The sequence below is a fragment of the Acinonyx jubatus genome, chromosome A2 (genome assembly GCF_027475565.1).
Source record: "Acinonyx jubatus isolate Ajub_Pintada_27869175 chromosome A2, VMU_Ajub_asm_v1.0, whole genome shotgun sequence".
Lineage (NCBI taxonomy): Eukaryota > Metazoa > Chordata > Mammalia > Carnivora > Felidae > Acinonyx > Acinonyx jubatus.
In genome coordinates this window covers 154,875,209-154,894,213 of record NC_069383.1, presented here as the reverse complement: position 1 = coordinate 154,894,213, position 19,005 = coordinate 154,875,209, and the positions used below count along the sequence as shown (strand labels likewise).

General features: G+C 40.6%; 2 protein-coding genes across 3 annotated transcripts; one reads left to right on the top strand and one right to left on the bottom strand.

The window, feature by feature from the left end:
- Positions 1-6,514: 6,514 nt before the first annotated feature.
- Positions 6,515-9,768, bottom strand: LOC106982915 (olfactory receptor 7C1-like). Of its 2 annotated transcripts, XM_053217769.1 has the most exons (2): positions 7,635-9,768; positions 6,515-7,382 (listed from the first exon to the last, which is right to left on the bottom strand). In XM_053217769.1, exons 1-2 carry the CDS (start codon positions 8,601-8,603, stop codon positions 7,323-7,325), a joined length of 1,029 nt encoding a protein of 342 aa, XP_053073744.1. In that variant the 5' UTR covers positions 8,604-9,768; the 3' UTR covers positions 6,515-7,322. The 2 variants fall into 2 exon arrangements, with proteins under 2 accessions (XP_053073744.1, XP_014936572.3); XM_015081086.3 differs by lacking the exon at positions 6,515-7,382 and having other exon boundaries at positions 7,404-9,768.
- A 2,472-nt stretch (positions 9,769-12,240) lies between these two features.
- On the top strand, positions 12,241-18,129 carry LOC106982914 (olfactory receptor 7A17-like). The gene is made up of 2 exons (XM_053220304.1): positions 12,241-12,250; positions 17,279-18,129. Exons 1-2 carry the CDS (start codon positions 12,241-12,243, stop codon positions 18,070-18,072), a joined length of 804 nt encoding a protein of 267 aa, XP_053076279.1. The 3' UTR covers positions 18,073-18,129.
- The last annotated feature ends 876 nt before the right edge of the window (positions 18,130-19,005 follow it).

The window sequence follows — 19,005 nt, the reverse complement described above, 5'->3', positions numbered from 1 at the left end:
TAATTGAAATTGAATTTTAAAAGACTGTCTTCTGCAAGAAAAGATTAAAAATAACAATAATTTCATTGCATTAACACAGGTCTCTATATCAAAATGGAATGGGCAACAACCAAAAGCAGATATGAAAATATAATTTATAACCATCATTCATTTAAAAGTAGTGCAGGGAGCATTATCTAAAATTATAATTTCATCCTATATAAACATAAGTGGAGTCACACATTCTTGTGAGAAAGATATAAGTTGAATGCAAGAGGAATTCATGTTTCCACAGGATGGTGGAAGGATGATTGCTAGCTCTGAGAACGGATCTAATCACAAGAAGCAAAAGATAGTGAGGAATCACAGATGTGAGGGAAGGTGGCGATACATACAAAAGGCAGTTTATTACTACAAGGCACATAAAAAGCAATGGGTGGGAGACAAAATATGACTGATAGACTTGACCACTCAAAGTTTATAAACTCTCACACCACCCAGAAAATATATCTGTACATACATACAAGAATTAAACAGCAAATAGCAAACTTGGCTTAAAATTTTGCAATTATTTCTTTTGTTCGCTTCATGTTTTTATTTACATTCTAGTTGGTTAGCGTATAGTTTAATATCGGTTGTAGGAGGAGAATTATTTGTTGAAAGAATGCAATCAAAGAGCAAAAGGAAAATGATTCAGCAAGAACAACAAACAAACAAACAAAAGCAGGAATAAGAATGTTCAGACCCCAGGATACAAGGCAAAGAACTTTCCCAAATAAGTTACGACAGAGAAAGTAAATGGCTAACGAACCCAAAAATATTTTCCGGCTCCAGGTAATGAAATAAGTGGAAAATAAAGCCCTCTAGCATATGCCTGTTTGTCTTTTAAATAAAAATTTTAAATGAATACCTAATGTGAGAGAAGATTCTGTGAAATGTATGTCTTCAGAACTGCAGTTGCAAGATCGTGGCTCCCTCCGTTGGTCTGGATCTTTCTAATGGATACAGAATATGCTCCAATATACCCCATCTTAAAAATATTTTTTAAATTCCCTCACTGCACTGCAATGCTCTCCATACCTAATAGTGTTTTTTCATATTCCCTTTAACTGCAAAACTCCTGGAAGTTTTCACATTTTCCTGGGAGTCAGTATCCCCATTCCTTCTTTAGTCTCATCCAACTGGACTTTTATTCCCACCACCTAATTGTGGACAATAGTCCTTGCATCTCCAAGTTCACCAGACATTTCTTTTTTAAACATATTAAATAAATTGATTATAAATGAATGAATTCACCACACCAGCTTGTCTCCAGACTAGGCTGGTTAGGCTCTCAGGTGACCTCAGGTAAAAGCTTTCAGCTTCCATTCTCTCTGAACCTTTCCTGAAGTATCTGCTGAGATCTGAGACCCACCTGGATGGGGTCTCTGAGAGGAAGGTTTCCATGTGGAAGTCCAAATTCCTCCCCATTGGTTGATGATGGAAACCAAAGCTCTGTTCCCAGACCTCAGGAAGGAGTGAAGCATTGGTCCCCAAGCCAGACTTAGGAATCCAAATGCAAAAACCATGTGTCCTCCAGCTTAAGATTGGAGCAGGAGGTCAGGGGCTGCAACTGAGGAGATATTTACAGCTCCTTATGTTTGCTGTATCTGCTCCCTATACTTGCTCATTAGACACATTTCCCATTATTACTCCAACCCCTGAGCACAACTCCCTAGGGGAACTTATATGGACAGAATGGAATTTTTTCCTGTAGATTCTCTGTTCCCAAGAGATCAGATTAGAATCAGGCATATCCAATTTTTATTACCCTTCCTTGAACTTTCCTGGCTTCCAGAGCTCTAACATTGAAACTTTTCACAGCCCTAAGTGAAAGGTTTTTTTCCAAATCTAAAACTCAGGAACTTGTCTTGACTATGTCCCTTGGTTCTCCAAAACAATGACTTGTGGTGGGAACACAGCTCCTGATAGCTCTAGAAAAATCCCTATTCCTTCTTCAACAAGCAAAGGTGTGTTCCTTTCCTATACAGTCATGGGTACAACAATCCTTGGCTTCATAATTATTTTGACAAATCAGTTAAGAGTTTGTATCTTTAATACAGGTTAAAAGTTGACATTTATGAAACATTTGGTAATTCAAGCTATATTTAAAAGCATAGTCATCAGGATAGTAATGTACTGGCACAAAACCAGACACATAGATCAATGGAACAGAATAGAAATCCCAGAAATGGACCCACAACTATATGATTAACTAATCTTCGACAAAGTAGGAAAGGATATCCAATAGAAAAAAGACAGTTTCTTCAACAATGGTGTTGAAAAATTGGACAGCAACATGCAGAATGAAACTGGGCCACTTTCTTACACCAAACACAAAAATAAATTCAAAATGTGTGAAAGACCTCAATGCGAAACCATCAAAATCCTAGTGGAGAACACAGGCAGCAATCTCTCTGCCCTCAGCTGCAGCAACTTCTTTTTTTTTTAATGTTTATTTATTTTTGAGAGAGAGAGAGAGAGAGCACGAGCAAAGGAGGAGGGGCAGAGAGAGAGGGAGACACAGAATCTGAAGCAGACTCCAGGCTCCGAGCTGTCAGCACAGAGCCCAATGAGGGGCTTGAACTCATGAGCTGTGAGATCGTGACCTGAACTGAAGTCAGACACTTAACTGACTGAGCCACCCAGGCTCCCCTGCAGCAACTTCTTATTAGACATGATGCCTGGAGGCAAAGGAAACAACAACAAATATGAACTACTGTGACCTCTTCAAGATAAAAAGCTTCTGCACAGCAAAGGAAACAATCAACAAAACTAAAAGGCTGCCTACAGAATGGGAGAAGATATTTACAAATGACATATCTGATATAAGGTTAGTGTCCAAAATCTATAAAGAACTTCCCAAACTCCACACTGAAAAATTAATAATCCAGTGAAGATTTGGGCAGAAGACATGAACAGACACTTTTCCAAAGACATGCAGAAGGCTAACAGACACACGAAAAGATGCTCAATGTCACTTATCGTTAGGGAAATACAAATCAAAACCACAGTGAGATATCCCCTCACGCCTGTCAGGATGGCTAAATTTAACAGTGCGGGAAACAACAGGTGTTGGCCAGGATGTGGATAAAGGGGAACCCTCTTACATTGTAAGTGGGAATGCAAACTGGTGCAGCCATTCTGGAAAACAGTATGGGGGTTCCTCAAAAAATTAAAAATAGGACTATCCTATAATCCAGCAAATGTACTACTAGATATTTACCCAAAGGATAGAAAAGTAATGGCTCAACGGGGCACATGCACTCCAATGTTTATAGCAGCATTATCTACAAGAGCCAAATAATGGACAGAGCCCAAATGCCAATTGAGTGATGAATGGATAAAGAAGATGTGGTTTACGTATACAACAGACTATTACTCAGGCATAAAAAAGACTGAAATCTTTCCATTTGCAATGAGTGCATGATGCTAAGCAAAATAAGCCAGAGAAAGACAAATACCATATGATTTCATTCACACGTGGAATTTAAGAAATGAAACAGATGAACATAGGGGAAGGAAGGAAAGAGAGAGAGGGAGGTAAACCATAAAAGACTCTTAGCTATAGAGTACAAACCAGGGGTTGCTGGGGAGGAGGTGGGCAGGGGAGGGGTTAAATGGGAGATGGGGATTAAGGAGCACACTTGTTGTGATGAGCAATGGGTGTTGTAGGTAAGTGATGAGTCATTAAATTCTACTCCTAAAACAAATATTACACTGCATGTTAACTAACAAGAATTTAAATAAAAACTTGAGGGGTGCCTGGGTGGCTCAGTCAGTTGAGCATTTGACGTCAGCTCGGGTCATGAGCTCACCGTTTCTGAGTTCAAGCCCCATGTCGGGCTCTGTGCTGACAGCTCAGAGCCTGGAGCCTGCTTCACATTCTGGGTCTTCCTCTCTCTCTTCCCCTTCCCTACTTGTGCTCGCTCTCTCTCTCTCTCTCTCTCTCTCAAAAATAAATAAACATTTTTTAAAAAAAAGCTTGAAACATTTACAAAAAGATCTTTTCAGGCACCATGGGCTGAGCTTGAAATTGTATATGTATTGTCTCATTTATTTTTTTCAAAAGCCATTCTATGAGGGCCATAATGTTAGGAGCCTCATTCCACATTTGCAGAGATGTGACTTGGAAGTGTTGAGTGGTCACCCCAGAATTATGGACTGGACCATTATGAACTGATGTGCTTCTATTGGAATGCTGAGTTCTCTTGCTCTAGACCAGTGGATCTCAGCCAGGGATGATTTTGCCTCCAAAGGACACTTGAAAATACCTGGAGAAGGTTTTGTTTGCCATAGCTTAGGAAGTGCTCCTGCTAATTTGACATGCCCAGGGTGGCCCAGAAATTCTGCCTTGTAACTAGCTCCCTGTTGTCACTTTGACAATCTTGGTCTGTAGACAACCTTTGCATATTAAGACTGTGGTCCAGTGGTAGAATCAAGTGTGAGTATTTTGGGGTTTTCTTCTAGAAGAATCCCCCTACCTACCTCAGGTCTGACCTTAGGCAGTCAAATGTGGAACTCAGTGGTTCAGCTTCTTTATACACAAGTTTGCAGGTGCCTCTTTTTCCTCGTGACAGGAAATGAACCTTCCATGCCTTTGTTCCTTTATCTGTAAACTAGAGAAATTCCATCTAAGCATTTGGTGTGAGAATCCTTTTGGTTAGTAATATCTTTTTAAAAAATTTAATGTTATTTATTTTTGAGAGAGAGAGAGAGAGAGAGCATGAGTAGAGGAGGGCAGAGGGAGACACAGAATCCAAAGCAGGCTCTAGGCTCTGAGCTGTCACCACAGAGCTTGATGCAGGGCTTGAACCCACAAACCGTGAGATCATAACCTGAGCCAAAGTCGGACGCTTAACCATCTGAGCCATGCAGGCACCCTGAGAAGTTAGTAATTTTTTAGATCTCACAGGGAATTACCTGGCACAGAGAAGGTGCTCAATCCACAGGGGCTACTGTGACCTTCTAAGTTCCACATTGACTAAGTTGATGATGACACGCCCCTCCAAAAGAGTCTCTTGGGACAGGAAGTGAGTCCAGGATTATTCTGATTCAGGGGCAGTTTTTTGGGTGGGTTGGGAAGGCAGTGGGTGTAGATGGCAGCATCCGACACAACTGGGGGCTGTGGCACTCACTGGCACACTCTTACATTCATCCCTGGGTGAAGTCCCCGGCTGAGATCTCCTGGGGCACTAAGCATGCTGCCTTGGGATAGAGCTTATGTGGGTAAAGTATAATTGTTCCTCTTACTCTCCTCAATGCGTTCAATATTGAGTGTTTTTTGCTCCAACTTTGGGCTTGAGTTTCTTCATCAGGCCCCTGGACTTCCATGAAGATACTCTCAGCAATGAGTTACTGTCTTTTCTTAGGGAAAAGATGTGAGAAAACTCCAATTTCACCGTTTTGATGATCTGTTTTTTTAATTGGGAAAATACATGTTTTCTAGAAGCTCCACTAACAGATTTCAGCTCACATATGTTTGGGCACACTTGTGTCATATGGTGTGGTCAGCAGATAGATGGCCTTCCAAAAATGTCTGCTTCCCAATCCTCAGAAGCTGTGAAAATGTTAGGTTACAAGGGAAAAGGGATTAAAGTTATAGAAGGAATTAAGTTTGCTCATCACTTGATCTTAAGATAGAGGTTATCTGGGGCTAACTGGATGAAGCCCTTGTAATCCCAAGGGTCCATGAAGAGAAAAAGGAGGCAGCTTAAGGGTCCAGGAAATGAGAGAAGAGAAAGACTCAGTCAGCCACTTCGGGCATTGAAGACACAGGATGGAGCCATAGGACAAGGGACGAGGATGTTCCCTAGAAGCTAGAGAAGGCAAGAAAGGGGGTTATCCTCCTGGAATCTCTAGAAAGGAATGCAGCTGTGAAGACATCTTGATTTCTATCCCAGGGAGACCCATTTTGGACTTCTGATCTCCAGAACTGTAAGCTAATACCTTTGTGTTCTTTTTAAGCCACCAAGTCTGCCATCGCTGGTTACAACAGCAACAGTAAGCCAAAGCACATGATGACCCCTTTATTAATGTTTTGAGTATATTGCCACCCCCATCAATATCCTGCTCCTAGGAAGAAGGGGAGAATCAATATTGGAAAGGCAACATAGCCTCTGTTCTTGATTAGAACCTGTAATAAACTTCCATTTCACCAAACTGTGAAATTGACGGGAGAATAAGAAAACACAAATCCTATAAAATAAAATATGTCATATTATAATTTTTTAATGTTTATTTATTTTTGAGAGAGAGACAGAGTGTGAGCTGGGGAAGGGGAAGAGAGAGGGGGAGATACAGAATCTGAAGGAGGCTCCAGGCTCTGAGCTGTCAGCACAGAGCCCGATGTGGGGCTCGAACCCATGAACCGCGAGATCATGACCTGAGCCAAAGCCAGATGCTTAGCCTACTGAGCCACCCAGGCGACCCATAAAATCTGGCATATTATAAAAGTGGAATAAAAAAAAAAAACAATGAGGGAAGCAAGGCTTTTGAAATAAGAGGTGTTTGGACAATTTGTTATTAGTTAGAAGCAAAATAACATTAAATTTCTATCTTAATGACAACCGCTTGTTGGCATAAAGAGAGTGAACATGTAGAAAAGCAAAATGAATAAAGTGAACTTGTAGAAAAAACATAGCAGTGGACATCTAGAAGAAAGATTAGGTTAATCCTCTGAGCATAAACCAGATGGAAGAAAAAGCAAAGAACTGAGAACATAATCAATGGATTCCAGTGCCTTGAAATCTGTAGGTCCAACAATAAAGAAAATTTACAAACAAGTGTAAAACTAGGGAAAATATTTAGAACACGTTGGATATTACAAAGCATAAAGTGTAGACATATAAAAAATTATTTTAACCCAATTAGAATAAAAATACCTGAGAAATGGTCTAAAGATGCAAACCAAAAATATAGGAAGAAAACATGCAAGTAAATATACAAACTTGAAAATGTGCTAAACTTTGTAACAATCAAATGAAGTGAAATTATAATATCAAGGAAAACTTAATAAACCTCAGTGTAGGGTTTGGATTTAAAACTCCATCATTAGAGCTATACCAGGCACTGTAAAGATAGGTAAGAGACAGTTCTGAAACTCAAGAAATCTGTAGAGTGGACAAGTTGAGAAATTTAATAACGTTGATGGGACTGGAAGGAAAGTAGATCAGGAAAAAAACGTGGAGGGGATCAAATCTTTGGGTTCATTTTATTCATGTGACCTGAGAAAACATCTCTGTAAATGAGTTTTCAGGACATTTCCAAAATAGGCACACATCCCATCCCTCTGAGGATAGATATTAAATACATGAGATTTGATTCATTTTTTTTAAAGAAATCCAAACCATTACCAAATATAACTGAGAAAATATCAGGTTCAGTTCACACCAAGTTAAAATGAGTGGTTATAAGGTGAAAAAGGGAACTCAAGATATAGCCTGAAGAAAAATCAAGAGGGCAGGGAAGACCCCAGGAAAGTACTGCTTTAAAACGGGTACAACTGGGGAAAAAATAAAGATATTGGATGAAGCAAGCCAGATTTCTGGGCCTCCATATTGTGCACCCAGTTACCATAAGACTCCTCCAGAGACCCCACTACTGAGAGGCACCACCCTGCTGAGGAGTCTCCTTAGAGCCCCCTTCATGTCCCTATTCCTTAGACTGTAGATGAAGGGGTTCAGCATGGGCGTGACAATCGTGTACATCACTGAGGCCACCAGACTTGTCCTAGAGGATGAAGTCGCTGCGGAACTGAGGTAGACCCCAAGACCTGTGCCATAGAACAAGGAGACCACCGAGAGGTGAGACCCACACGTGGAAAAGGCTTTGTACTTGCCAGTAGCTGAGGAAATGTTGAGTATGGAGGAAACAATTTGAAAGTAGGACAAAAGTATTCCGTTGAAAGGAATCACAGCCAGAAGGCCAGTTGCAGAATACACCACCATGTTATTGATGAAGGTGTCAGAACAGGCAAGCTTCAGGACTTCGGGAAGATCACAAAAGAAGTGTGGGATTTCCATGTTTGTGCAGAAGGACAACCTCAAAAGGGTCAAGGTCTCGAGCAGGGAACCCATGATACTGAGGCACCAGGATCCCAATGCCAACAGCCCACAAAACTGGCCGTTCATGATGATTGAGTAGTGCAGGGGGTGACAGATGGCCACAAAGCGGTCATAGGCCATCGCGGTCAGGAGTAAGTTGTCCAGGCATCCAAACACAATGAAAAAAAATATCTGGCTGAGGCAGCCTTCATATGTTATGATTGTGCTCTGAGTCTGGATGTTCCAGAGCATCTTCGGGACAGTAGTGGAGGTAAAACAGATGTCAGCCAAGGACAGGTTGGAAAGGAAGAAGTACATGGGGGTGTGGAGGAGGGAGTCAGAGCAGATGACCAGGATAATGAGCAGATTCCCAGTGACCGTGACCAAGTACATGAACAGGAACAGCCCAAAGAGCACAAATTGAATATCTGACTTTGCTGAAAATCCCAAGAGGAGAAATTCCGAAGCACGTGTTTGATTTCCTGATTCCATGTGGATGAAACCACTACCAGGAAAGAGAGGGGAAAATAAAATCAACATTCAATTACCATCACTTTGATGGCACAGAAATGTGGTTGCCTTCGATTTCAGGTGAACGGATTAATAAAGTACTGCCCCTTATATCATTGCCTCAGTTGGGGAGTTTTAAATGCTTTCATCCTTCCTTTGTACCGCTACTCGCTGGAAATGTAATCCTCGTTCCAAAGCAGCTGTCCCCCTTCATCGCCTGGCTACTCAGAGTGTGGTCCGTGGATCAGCAGGATCAACATTGCCCAAGAGCTTATGTGAATGCCGAGTCCCAGGCCACATTCACTCTTGCCGAATCAGAAGCTACACTGCAACAAGGTCGCAGAGTCTCACCTGTTCATTCATGACTGCGTAGTGTTGGTCTAGAACCTCTGTGGCATCAGGTCCTTCAACTTTTATCTCCCCACTTTTATTTTCTTCTACATCTTGGGTCAAGCCTCCTTACTTAATATGTAGGCAAAAATTGGAGCCCAATTAATAGAGCTTTTTTCTGCCATCCGTGTGGAGTTCATAGTTTCATTCATTGGCCTTAACTATTCCAAATACTGCTTATGAAGCCTGAATTTAGTTTTTCAATGCAAATATCTATAAAAGGTATACAAGCACCGCATATTAGGCTGATGTTACATTTGGGTATTTTGTGTTTTTAAGATTAAGATTCAGAGCTTTTATACACATACATATGTTGTAGACTGTGGGTCTAAAGTTCTTTGTTGTCTCGCAAGAAAGCGGGATGCAGGATTAAAATGCGAGAGATGGCTAATGTCTGGGAGAAGACAAGAGCCCTGATTAAGGGTCCTTGCTCTGTTTTTACTAGGATCAGAAGGCTTACAGACATGGTGATGGACGTGCACAAAGAGACAATGAAACTGTGAACATTAACTCATGGACAGGAGGGAAAGGGGGTTTTGAAGATATGTGGGGTTAGGGGCTTGGGTTAATACAAAACAAAACCCTGGCCCCAGGAGGCTGGGTGGAAGGTTGTTTACAACAGACATGAGGCACCACTTCTGTTTACCAAAATTGGCCTAGAGGACAAGAAAGACAGAACAGGCTACCTCAGGGTCAACAAGGCACCTTTCTTTTGTTAATTAGCTCTGCTCTGGGCAACTTCACCCTGCAGAGGTCTATAGCCCTATTTACCTGTTTACCTAATTTGGTCCTTCCTTCCTGGGAAAGCAGCTTTCTGCTATTGTACTAAGTTGCGGGGGGGGGGGGGGGGGGGGGGGGGGGGGGTGCGCTTCCTCCCTGAATACCTAATCTTGTTTACCTCATACCTTTGTTCTGTATTGGGGACTTTGTCCCCGCCCTCTCTATACTGGGGTCTCTGCCCAGCCCTCTCTATACCTATGTATCTAATCTTGTTTACCTAAACTTGGTTGTGAGCATCCTGTGGCTTTCTAATTCTTGATGCCTTGTTAACCCATCCGTGCAAGCCCAGGGAATTCCTAAGCTTATTCCCCGCATACATATATGCACACGCACTTTAAAGAGAACCTACAAAATTATCTCTCCAGATAAATAAGCAAACAAATTAATTAATTAAAATATTTGAAACAATGGGGTGTTTGGGTGGCTCAGTCAGTTAAGCATCTTACTCTTTCTTAAATTTTTTTAATGTTTATTTTTGAGACAGAGAGTGTGAACAGGGGAGGGGCAGAGAGAGAGAGGGAGACGCAGAATCTGAAACAGGCTCCAGGCTCGGAGCTGTCAACACAGAGCCCGACGCGGGGCTCGAACCCATGAACCGCCAGATCATGACCTGAGCTGAAGTCAGACGCTTAACTGACTGAGCCACCCAGGTGCCCCTCTTTTTAAAATTTTTTTAATGTTTATTTATTCTTGAGAGAGAGAGAGAGAGAGAGAGACAGAATATGAACAGGGGAGGGGCAGAGAGAGAAAAGGAGACACAGAATCTGAGGCAGGCTCCAGGCTCCAAGCTGTCAGCACAGAGCCCAACGTGGGGCTCGAACCCACAAGCCATGAGATAATGACCTGAGCTGAAGTCGGATGCTTAACTGATTGAGCCACCCAGGAGCCCCAACCATCTAACTCTTGATTCCGGCTTAGGTATGATCTCACAGTTCCTGATTTCGAGCCCCATATTGGGTTCTACCCTGGGTGTTGAGCCTGCTTAGGATTCTGTCTCTCTCCCTCTGCCCCTTCCCCAATCACAGTCTCTCTAAATAAATACATACATACATACATACATACATAGATAAATAAATAAAATCTTTAAAAAGAGCTTACAAAATAATTGATGTCAGGGAAAATGATGGAGCAGAGAACTCCATAGGCCCAACACTTCACAAAAGCACTGAAAATACTGAGGAATATTGTCAGCATCAACTTTACCAGGAATTTTAAAAAGTAGTTGATGGTTTAGTTGGTTACTCATTAAATTCCCTCACTATTTAGGTGAATCCATAAGCACAGGGGTTCTTTATCTTAGAAAGAGCACTTCTTTCTTCAGCTTTGGCCTCCACTCTGAAAGATGGCCAAAGAAATAATCCCAGAGTCCCTGAGTTGGAGATTCTCCACACTCAGAAGGAATGAGATATCCATTGTTTTGAGGCCCATTGAAATTCTGCTACCTTCCTTCAGAGATATGGGGATATCCCCCTGACTGTGCCCTACATCACCTAAGACAACCCCAAGAGCATCGCCATGTCTCTTCTGTTGATCCACTGAGGGAGGACCCAAAAACTGGAAATCATTTCAAGTGTGAGGGACGAAATACTTGAGCCATGATAACAATGTTCCTGCCTCACCTATCCTACGGTGTGGCTATTACCACGTGTGATGCTTCTAGCCTATATTCAGAAACAATTCAAGAACCTGAATTGGCTGGAGACATTGCTCTTTCCATCACACAATGTGACTTTCATGAGAATTGGGGAGATCACTGTCTTTTTGCCTTAGTATCAAGAAGGGTCAGGTTCTAGCAACAATTTTATTTTAATGTTATGGATAATATGAATCTTGTAATTAATCATTGTGCCAGAGATTGCCTATGTAACACATCTATTCTCTTCTTTCCTGTTGTTGGAACCTGACTCTATTTGGAGGCGGTCATACGCTCAGCTAAGATGATATATTTCCCACCTTCTCATTCAATCATGGATAGTTGGTGGAAAGTATGAGAAGTTATTGAGTGGGAATATTGGAGTGCTCTTTAGAAGACTTTCTCTTTTCTATCTCTTCCTTGCCTAGAATTCACACATGACCCCACAGCTGACATATCGTGGAAAACCACACACCACGGATGTGGAAGCAGAGATGGAATGAACCCTTGTTCCTCATGTTAGCATAAAGTCGTCGTGCCACTTCCTTGAAGAGGGGGAGGCAAATACCCCTAATTGAATATGAACCCTTTTTCTTCTTAGTCTTTCCATTTATACAGCCAAATTTAATCCTAACAGCACAAAAAGAGTCGTTTGTCTTCAATGGAATTCTCAGAGTCATATCAGGGGCCGAATTTTGGCACCCATGGTAACATTTCATGGTAGATATTTCACTTACTCATGTAATTATTCCTCTGGGTTTGGGTCTCCTTTCCTTCGGCCACGTTATTTCTCTTGTCATATACACTTAAGGCATTTTGTCCTAAGTATTGTGTAATTTCCCCAAAATTCTTTTGGAATGTGTCATGCGAATGAGTAAGTGAATAAAGAAATGGTGTTTTTCAGATGGCACCATGTCCTGGACACTCGATCCGTCATATCGGTCCTCCCATAAGCATACTGTGACACCTCCTTCTACTCCCTCTTGTGCTGATGAAAAAGGATACACAGAATAGAAGAAACATTTCCAAGGTCTATCAGGCACTGGATGGAAAGGGGAAATTCCAACTCACATCTGCCTGACTCCAACTCAAGGCCCTTCTCCCTCTGCGGGGCTGCCTCACGCATTCAGTGCTTCACAAACAAGAGGAAAGGCTAACTTGGGAATAAAGCAGAACCTGAGACAGGTGAACAGACATAAGGGAGGGACAGTTCCTGCTTCAGAAAGAGAGAGGCCCTGGAATGATGCTCGGGGAAGAGAAGTGAGAAGAATGGATCTGAGAAGGTATGAAGAGTCTTCTTCAGACTGAAATGAGAAGGATTTGGAATCATTGGTTAAGAAAGGCATGGTTAAGAAAAGCCTTCCTGCCTTCCACACCACTTTTTCTAGAGTACTTACTGGACTACTCTGGCTTTCCCAGATGCATCACTCAATGGATTTGCTCTACTGGTCCTTCCTTCCAGGGACAATTGATGTAGAAAGGGCAAGAAATGGATGGTCAGGAGCTGGTTCTTTGGATTAGTTGGACATCTAGGAAGGTCATGGTGAGGATGCTTTCAGCCTATGGCTGATGAGCGGCAGGTGAGCTCTGCAGAGGCGATTCAGAGGCTGAATTCTCAGAGCCCCATATTGCCTGTATTCCCTTAGTGGGGCTCAATTCTCTAAGCAATTTAGCTTATCAGAAGCCAAGGGACCATAAATAAAGGAAACTGTTCTGCCATTTCAGTCCCCATGTGTCCACCTTGGGAGTCAGGTGCATATTCCCTTTCCACCAATGGATCCATCTCCCCTGGAGTGGACATCTCTCCCGTGCATGTAACCTCTTATGCGGGCACATCAAATACACCACCCCGTGAACCTCTGAGCTGCTGTGAGTGACTGAATCTCCAATTCAGAGATTGGACTGGATTGTCCAATTCAGAGATATGGCTATGTTGCCTGACCACACCCATCCCAAATAAGATCCTCCCTGAAACTTCATCCTAACTTCTATTTTTTTTATTATTATTAGTTAAATTCTAGTTAACATACAGTATAGTCTTGGCTTCAGGAGTAGAACTCAGTGATTCATTGCTTACATATGACACCCAGTGCTCATCCCAAAAAGCACCTTCCTTAATGCTCATCATCCATTTAACTCATTCTCCCACCCACCTCCCCTTAAGCAACCCTCAGCTTCTTCTCTGCATTTAAGAATCTCTTCTAGTTTGCCTCCCTCTCTGTTTTTATCTTATTTTTCCTTTCCTTCCCCTATGTTCATCTGTTGTGTTTCTCAAATTCCACATAGCAGTGAAATCATATGATACCTGTCTTTCTCTGGCTGACTTATTTCACTTAGCATAATACCCTCTAGTTCCATCCACATCACTGAAAATGGCAAGATTTCATTCTTTATCATCACTGAGTAGTATTCCATTCTGTATGTATACCACGTCTTTAACCATTAATCAGTTGACAAACATTTGGGCTTTTTCCATAATTTGGCTATTGTTGATAGTGCTGCTATAAATATTGGAGTACATGTGCTCCTTTGAATCAGCATTTTTGTATCATTTGGATAAATACATAGTAATGCAATTGCTGTGTCATAAGGTAGTTCTATTTTTTGAGGAAACTCCATTCTGTTTTCCAGAATGGCTGCACAAGTTCATATTCCCACCAATAGTGCCTGAGGGTGCCTTTTCTCCACATTCTCACCAAATGTTGTTTCTTGTGTTTTTTTATTTTAGCCATTCTGACACGTGTGAGGTGATATCTCATTGTGGTTTTGATTTGTGTTTCCCTGATGATGAGTGATGCTGAGCATCTTTTCATGTGTCTGTTGGCTATCTGAATGTCTTCTTTAGAGAAATGTCTATTCATATCCTCTGTCCATTTTTTAATTGGAGTGTTTGGGTTTTTTGGTGATGAGTTGTAGGAGTTCTTTATGTATTTTAGATATTAACCCCTTATCAGATATATTATTTGAAATATTTTCTCCCATTCACTAGGTTGCCTTTTTTTGTTTTATTGTTTCCTTTGCTATGTAAAAGCTTCTAGTTTTGATTTAGTCCTAACAGTTTATTTTTACTTTTGTTTCCCTGGTCTTAGGAGACTTACCTGGAAAATGTTGCTATAGCTGATGTCAGAGAAATTAATAACTGTGTTCTTTTCTAGGATTTTTATAGTTTCAGGTCTCACATTTAGGCCTTTAATCCATTTTTAGCTTCTTTTTGTGTATGGTGTAAGAAAGTGGTCCCATTTCATTGTTTTACACATAGCTGTCCAGTTTTCCCAGCACCATTTATTGAAAAACCTTGTCTTTTCCCCATATTCTCACCTCTTTTGTCATAGATTAATTGACCATATAATCATGGGTTTATTTCTGGAGTCTCTATTCTGTTCCATTGACCTATGTGTCTATTTTTGTACCAATACCATACTGCATTGATAACTATAGCTTTGGAGTATATCTTGAAATCTGCTATTGTGATACCTCCAGCTCTGTTCTTCATTCTCAGGATTACTTTGGCTACTCAGGGCCTTCCATAATTCCATACAAATTTAAGATCATTTGGTCTAGTTTTGTGAAAACTACTGTTGTATTTTGATAGAGATTGCACTGAGTCTGTAGGTTGCTTTGGGTAATATGGACATTTTCACAATATTAATTCTTTCAACCATGAGCATGGAGTACCTTACCATTTCTTTATGCTATCTTCAATTTCTTTTATCAGTGTTTTATAGTTTTTGGAGTATAGGTCTTTCACTTCTTTGGTTAAGTTTATTCCTAAGTATTTTATTCTTTTTGGTGCAATTGTGTTTTATATTTTTTTCTTTCATTCTTAGTGTATAGAAATGTTACTGATTACTGGGTATTGGTTTTGTATCTTGCACTATACTGAACTCATTTATTACTTCTAGTAATTATTTGGTAGAGTTTTTTGAATTTTCTATTCTTTAATGTTTATTTATTTTTGAGAGAGACAGACAGAGTGTGAGCAGGGAATGGACAGAGAGAGAGAGGCAGACATAGAATCCAAAGCAGGCTTCAGACTCTGAGCTGTCATCACAGAGCTCCATGCCAGGCTCGAACTCATGAATCATGAGATCATGACCTAAGTGGAAGTCAGACACTCAACCAACTGAGCCACCCAGGCGCTCCTGAATTTTCTGTGTATAGAATTATGTTGTCTGCAAATAGTGACAGTTTAACTTCTTTACCAATATGGATGCCTTTTATTTCTTTTCTTGTCTGATTGCTAAGTCTAGGACTTCCAGTACTATGTTGAATACCATACTATGTGAGAGTGGACATCTTTGTCTTGTTCCTGACACTAGGGAGAAACCTCTCAGCTTTCACCATTAAGTATGATGTTTGTTAGCTGTGGATTTTTCATATATGTCCTTTATTATGTTGAGGTACATTCCCACTAACCCCACTTCATTGAGAGTTTTTATCATGAACAAATATTGAATTTTGTCAAATGCTTTTTCTGCATCTATCGAGATGATCATATGATTTTTATCCTTCATTTTGTTGATGTGGTGTATGACATTGATTGATTTGCAAATATTGAAACATCCTTGTATGCCTGAAATAAATCATATGTGATCATGGTGAATGATCTTTTTAATATATTGTTGTAGGTAGTTTGCTGATATTTTCTTGAGGATTTTTGCATCTATATTCATCAAGGATATTGGCCTGTAGTTTTCTTTGTTTGTGGTGTCTTTGTCTGGTTCTGGATAATGCTGGCCTCACAGAATGTATTTAGAAGCTTTCCTTCCTCTTCTATTCTTTGGAAGAGTTTGAGGAGAATAGATATTAACTATTCTTTAAATGTCTGGTAGAATTCACCTGTGAATCCACCTAATCCTAAACTTTTAGTTTTTGGTAGCTTTTTGATTACCATTTCAATTTTCTTACTGTTAATTGGTCTGTTCAGATTTTCTATGTCTTCCCTGTTCCCTTTTGGAAAATTGTATGTTTTTTAGGACTTCATTCATTTCTGCTAAGTTGTCCACTTTGTTGGCATATAATTTTTCATAGTTTTCTTACAATTCTCTGTATTTCTCTGGTGTCAGTTGTTACTTCTCCTCTCTCATTTCTGATTTTATTTATTTGGGTCCTTTCTCTTTTTTCTTGATTAATTTGCCTAGAGTTTGTCAATTTTGTTTATTTTTTTCAAAGAACCAGCTCTTGTTTCACTGACTTTGTTCCACTGATTTTTTTTAGTCTCTGTGTCATTTATTTCTGCTGTGATCTTTATTATTTCCTTTATTCTACTCATGTTGGGCTTTTTTTTCTTTAGGAATGAGTACATTGAATGTAAAATCAGTACCTGATAGTGACTTAGAGCAGGCATATCAAATGTGAATTGCCTTAACTTAATTTCACTGGTCCTGTATCCATATAGACACTTTGCCTTCTTTTTAGTTAGAAGAGAGATCTCTCCCCTCCTCCCCGTTTGATGTGAATCAGCTACCAATACTCTAGATCCTACCCTCCGCCATGCTCTACTAGACTTTTTTCCTTTTAACTATATCATTGGAATATACTTATATACATTAAACTGTGCCTATTAAATGTAGATAGTACATATGCACTTATATATAAATAGACATTTTTGTGGTTGTGAAAAATTACCATGCTGCTGGCTTAAAACAATTAAATTTATGTTTTGATAGTTCTGGAAGTCAGAAGTCTGAAATAAATCTTTCTGGGCTAAAAAGCACTCTGTCTGCAGAGAAGGAGGTCTGGGAGACCTAAAGCCACCTGTATTCCCTGGCTCACAGTCCCTCCCTTTATCTTCAAAGCCAGCAACATAGCATCTCAAAATCTCTCTGATTCCAACTCTTCTGCCTCCATTTTCCACATTTGGAGGCCCTTTGTGATCTATTGAGCCCACCTGGATAATCAGAACAAGTTTATCTTAGGCCAGCTGACTGGAAATGTTGGTACCACCTCCACACCCCCATGTACTTCTTCCTGGCCAACCTGTCCTTTGTAGACTTCTGTTTCACCTCCACCACCATCCCGAAGATGCTTCTGAACATCCAGACTCAGAGCAAGGTCATAACCTATGCAGGCTGCATCAGCCAGATGTATTTTTTCATACTCTGTGCAGAGTTGGATGACCTTATCCTGTCTGCAATGGCCTATGACCGATTTGTGGCCATCTGTCACCCCCTGCAATACACCATCATCATGAGCCCCCAGCTCTGTGGATTGCTTGTTCTAGTATCCTGGATCATCAGTGTTCTGAACTCACTGTTACAAACCTTAATGGTGCTGCCACTGTCCTTCTGCACAGGAATGGAAATCCCCCATTTTTTTTGTGAACTCAATCAGGTCCTCAGGCTTGCCTGTTCTGAGACCTTTCTTAATGACACGGTGATGTATTTTGCAACTGTGCTCCTTGGTGGTGCTCCCTTGGCTGGGATCCTTTACTCTTACTCTAAGATAGTCTCCTCCATATGTGGGATCTCATCAGCTCAGGGCTGTGCATCTCACCTCTCAGTTGTCTCCTTATTTTGTTGTACAGGCCTCGGAGTGTACCTTAGCTCTGTTGCTACCCAGAGTTCCCACTCAAGTACAACAGCCTCGGTGATGTACACGGTGGTCACGCCCATGCTGAACCCCTTCATCTACAGCCTGAGGAACAGAGACATAAAGAGGGCTCTGAAAAGAATCGTTGGGATTCCAGTGATGTAAGGACCAATCTTCCTGGGGCTAAAGATGTGCCCATGATTGCAGGGCTCAAAGCCTCAGAGCCAGGAATTGTTATCCCTTGATAAGATTGTGGAAGTAGAATGTGCTCCTCCTGTTTATTTCCTGGCATTTCCATATATTTGAATTCAGCTTCTCCATACAATTTAAATAACCCATTTTATTAAGCTTCTGCTCTGTCTGACATGCAGTTTCCTCTTTGTCCAATCCCTACTTTTTCAAAGTTTTTTCTAGCCTTGACCAAAAATATTTGTAAATTCCCATTTATGTCATGGGGTAACATGGATTTCTGAAGAATAATTTCTACTCAAACAACATATACCATCCCAAGTAATTTTTCTCCTGTTTTACGAAAAGGATAGTCATGAGTTATATTATTCATAGAGAAAAAAACTACTTTTGATAACCAAGGCTATTTGTATAATTTTATAATACAGGAAAGTATGAGACTGCAGTTTTTCACTTGTGCACATCAATATTTTGTACATCACTGTCTTGACTTGTCATTCTGACAACGTAGACTAACTTATAGTTCATCTTATAGTAAGCCATTGGGTTCCATTCTCCTTATTATGATCATGTGGTCCTATGCAGGTGTATGCTACCACAGTGATTGACAAATATTACCAAATACACGTCTCCCTGTGGCATCTACACAGAAACATATATTTCAATAAATAAACTTCATATGGTCTTTGATCCAGGGAAGATCTTACATATAATGAAGAAAAATTGAAATTATACTTTGTATTACTAGCAAAATATTTCATTTCATACAGCCCGTCTACCTATTGAAGTATGGAGTTTGGTGTCCTTGTACAAGACTTGGGTTTTTTCCACTGGAGTGAATAATTGGTTGGCATATTTATGGTGTTTTTACTGAATCACCTTCCTCTTTCTGCTACATACAAATAGGAC

Excerpts from the sequence above, each read along its gene's own strand:
- LOC106982915 (XM_053217769.1), bottom strand. The coding sequence starts at position 8,603 with ATGTTGATTTTATTTTCCCCTCTCTTTCCTGGTAGTGGTTTCATCCAC. Across the intron at positions 7,383-7,634 it reads TAAGGAGACTCCTCAGCAGG|TTATATTTGGTAATGGTTTG; the intron begins GTGGTGCCTCTC and ends ATATTTTCTCAG.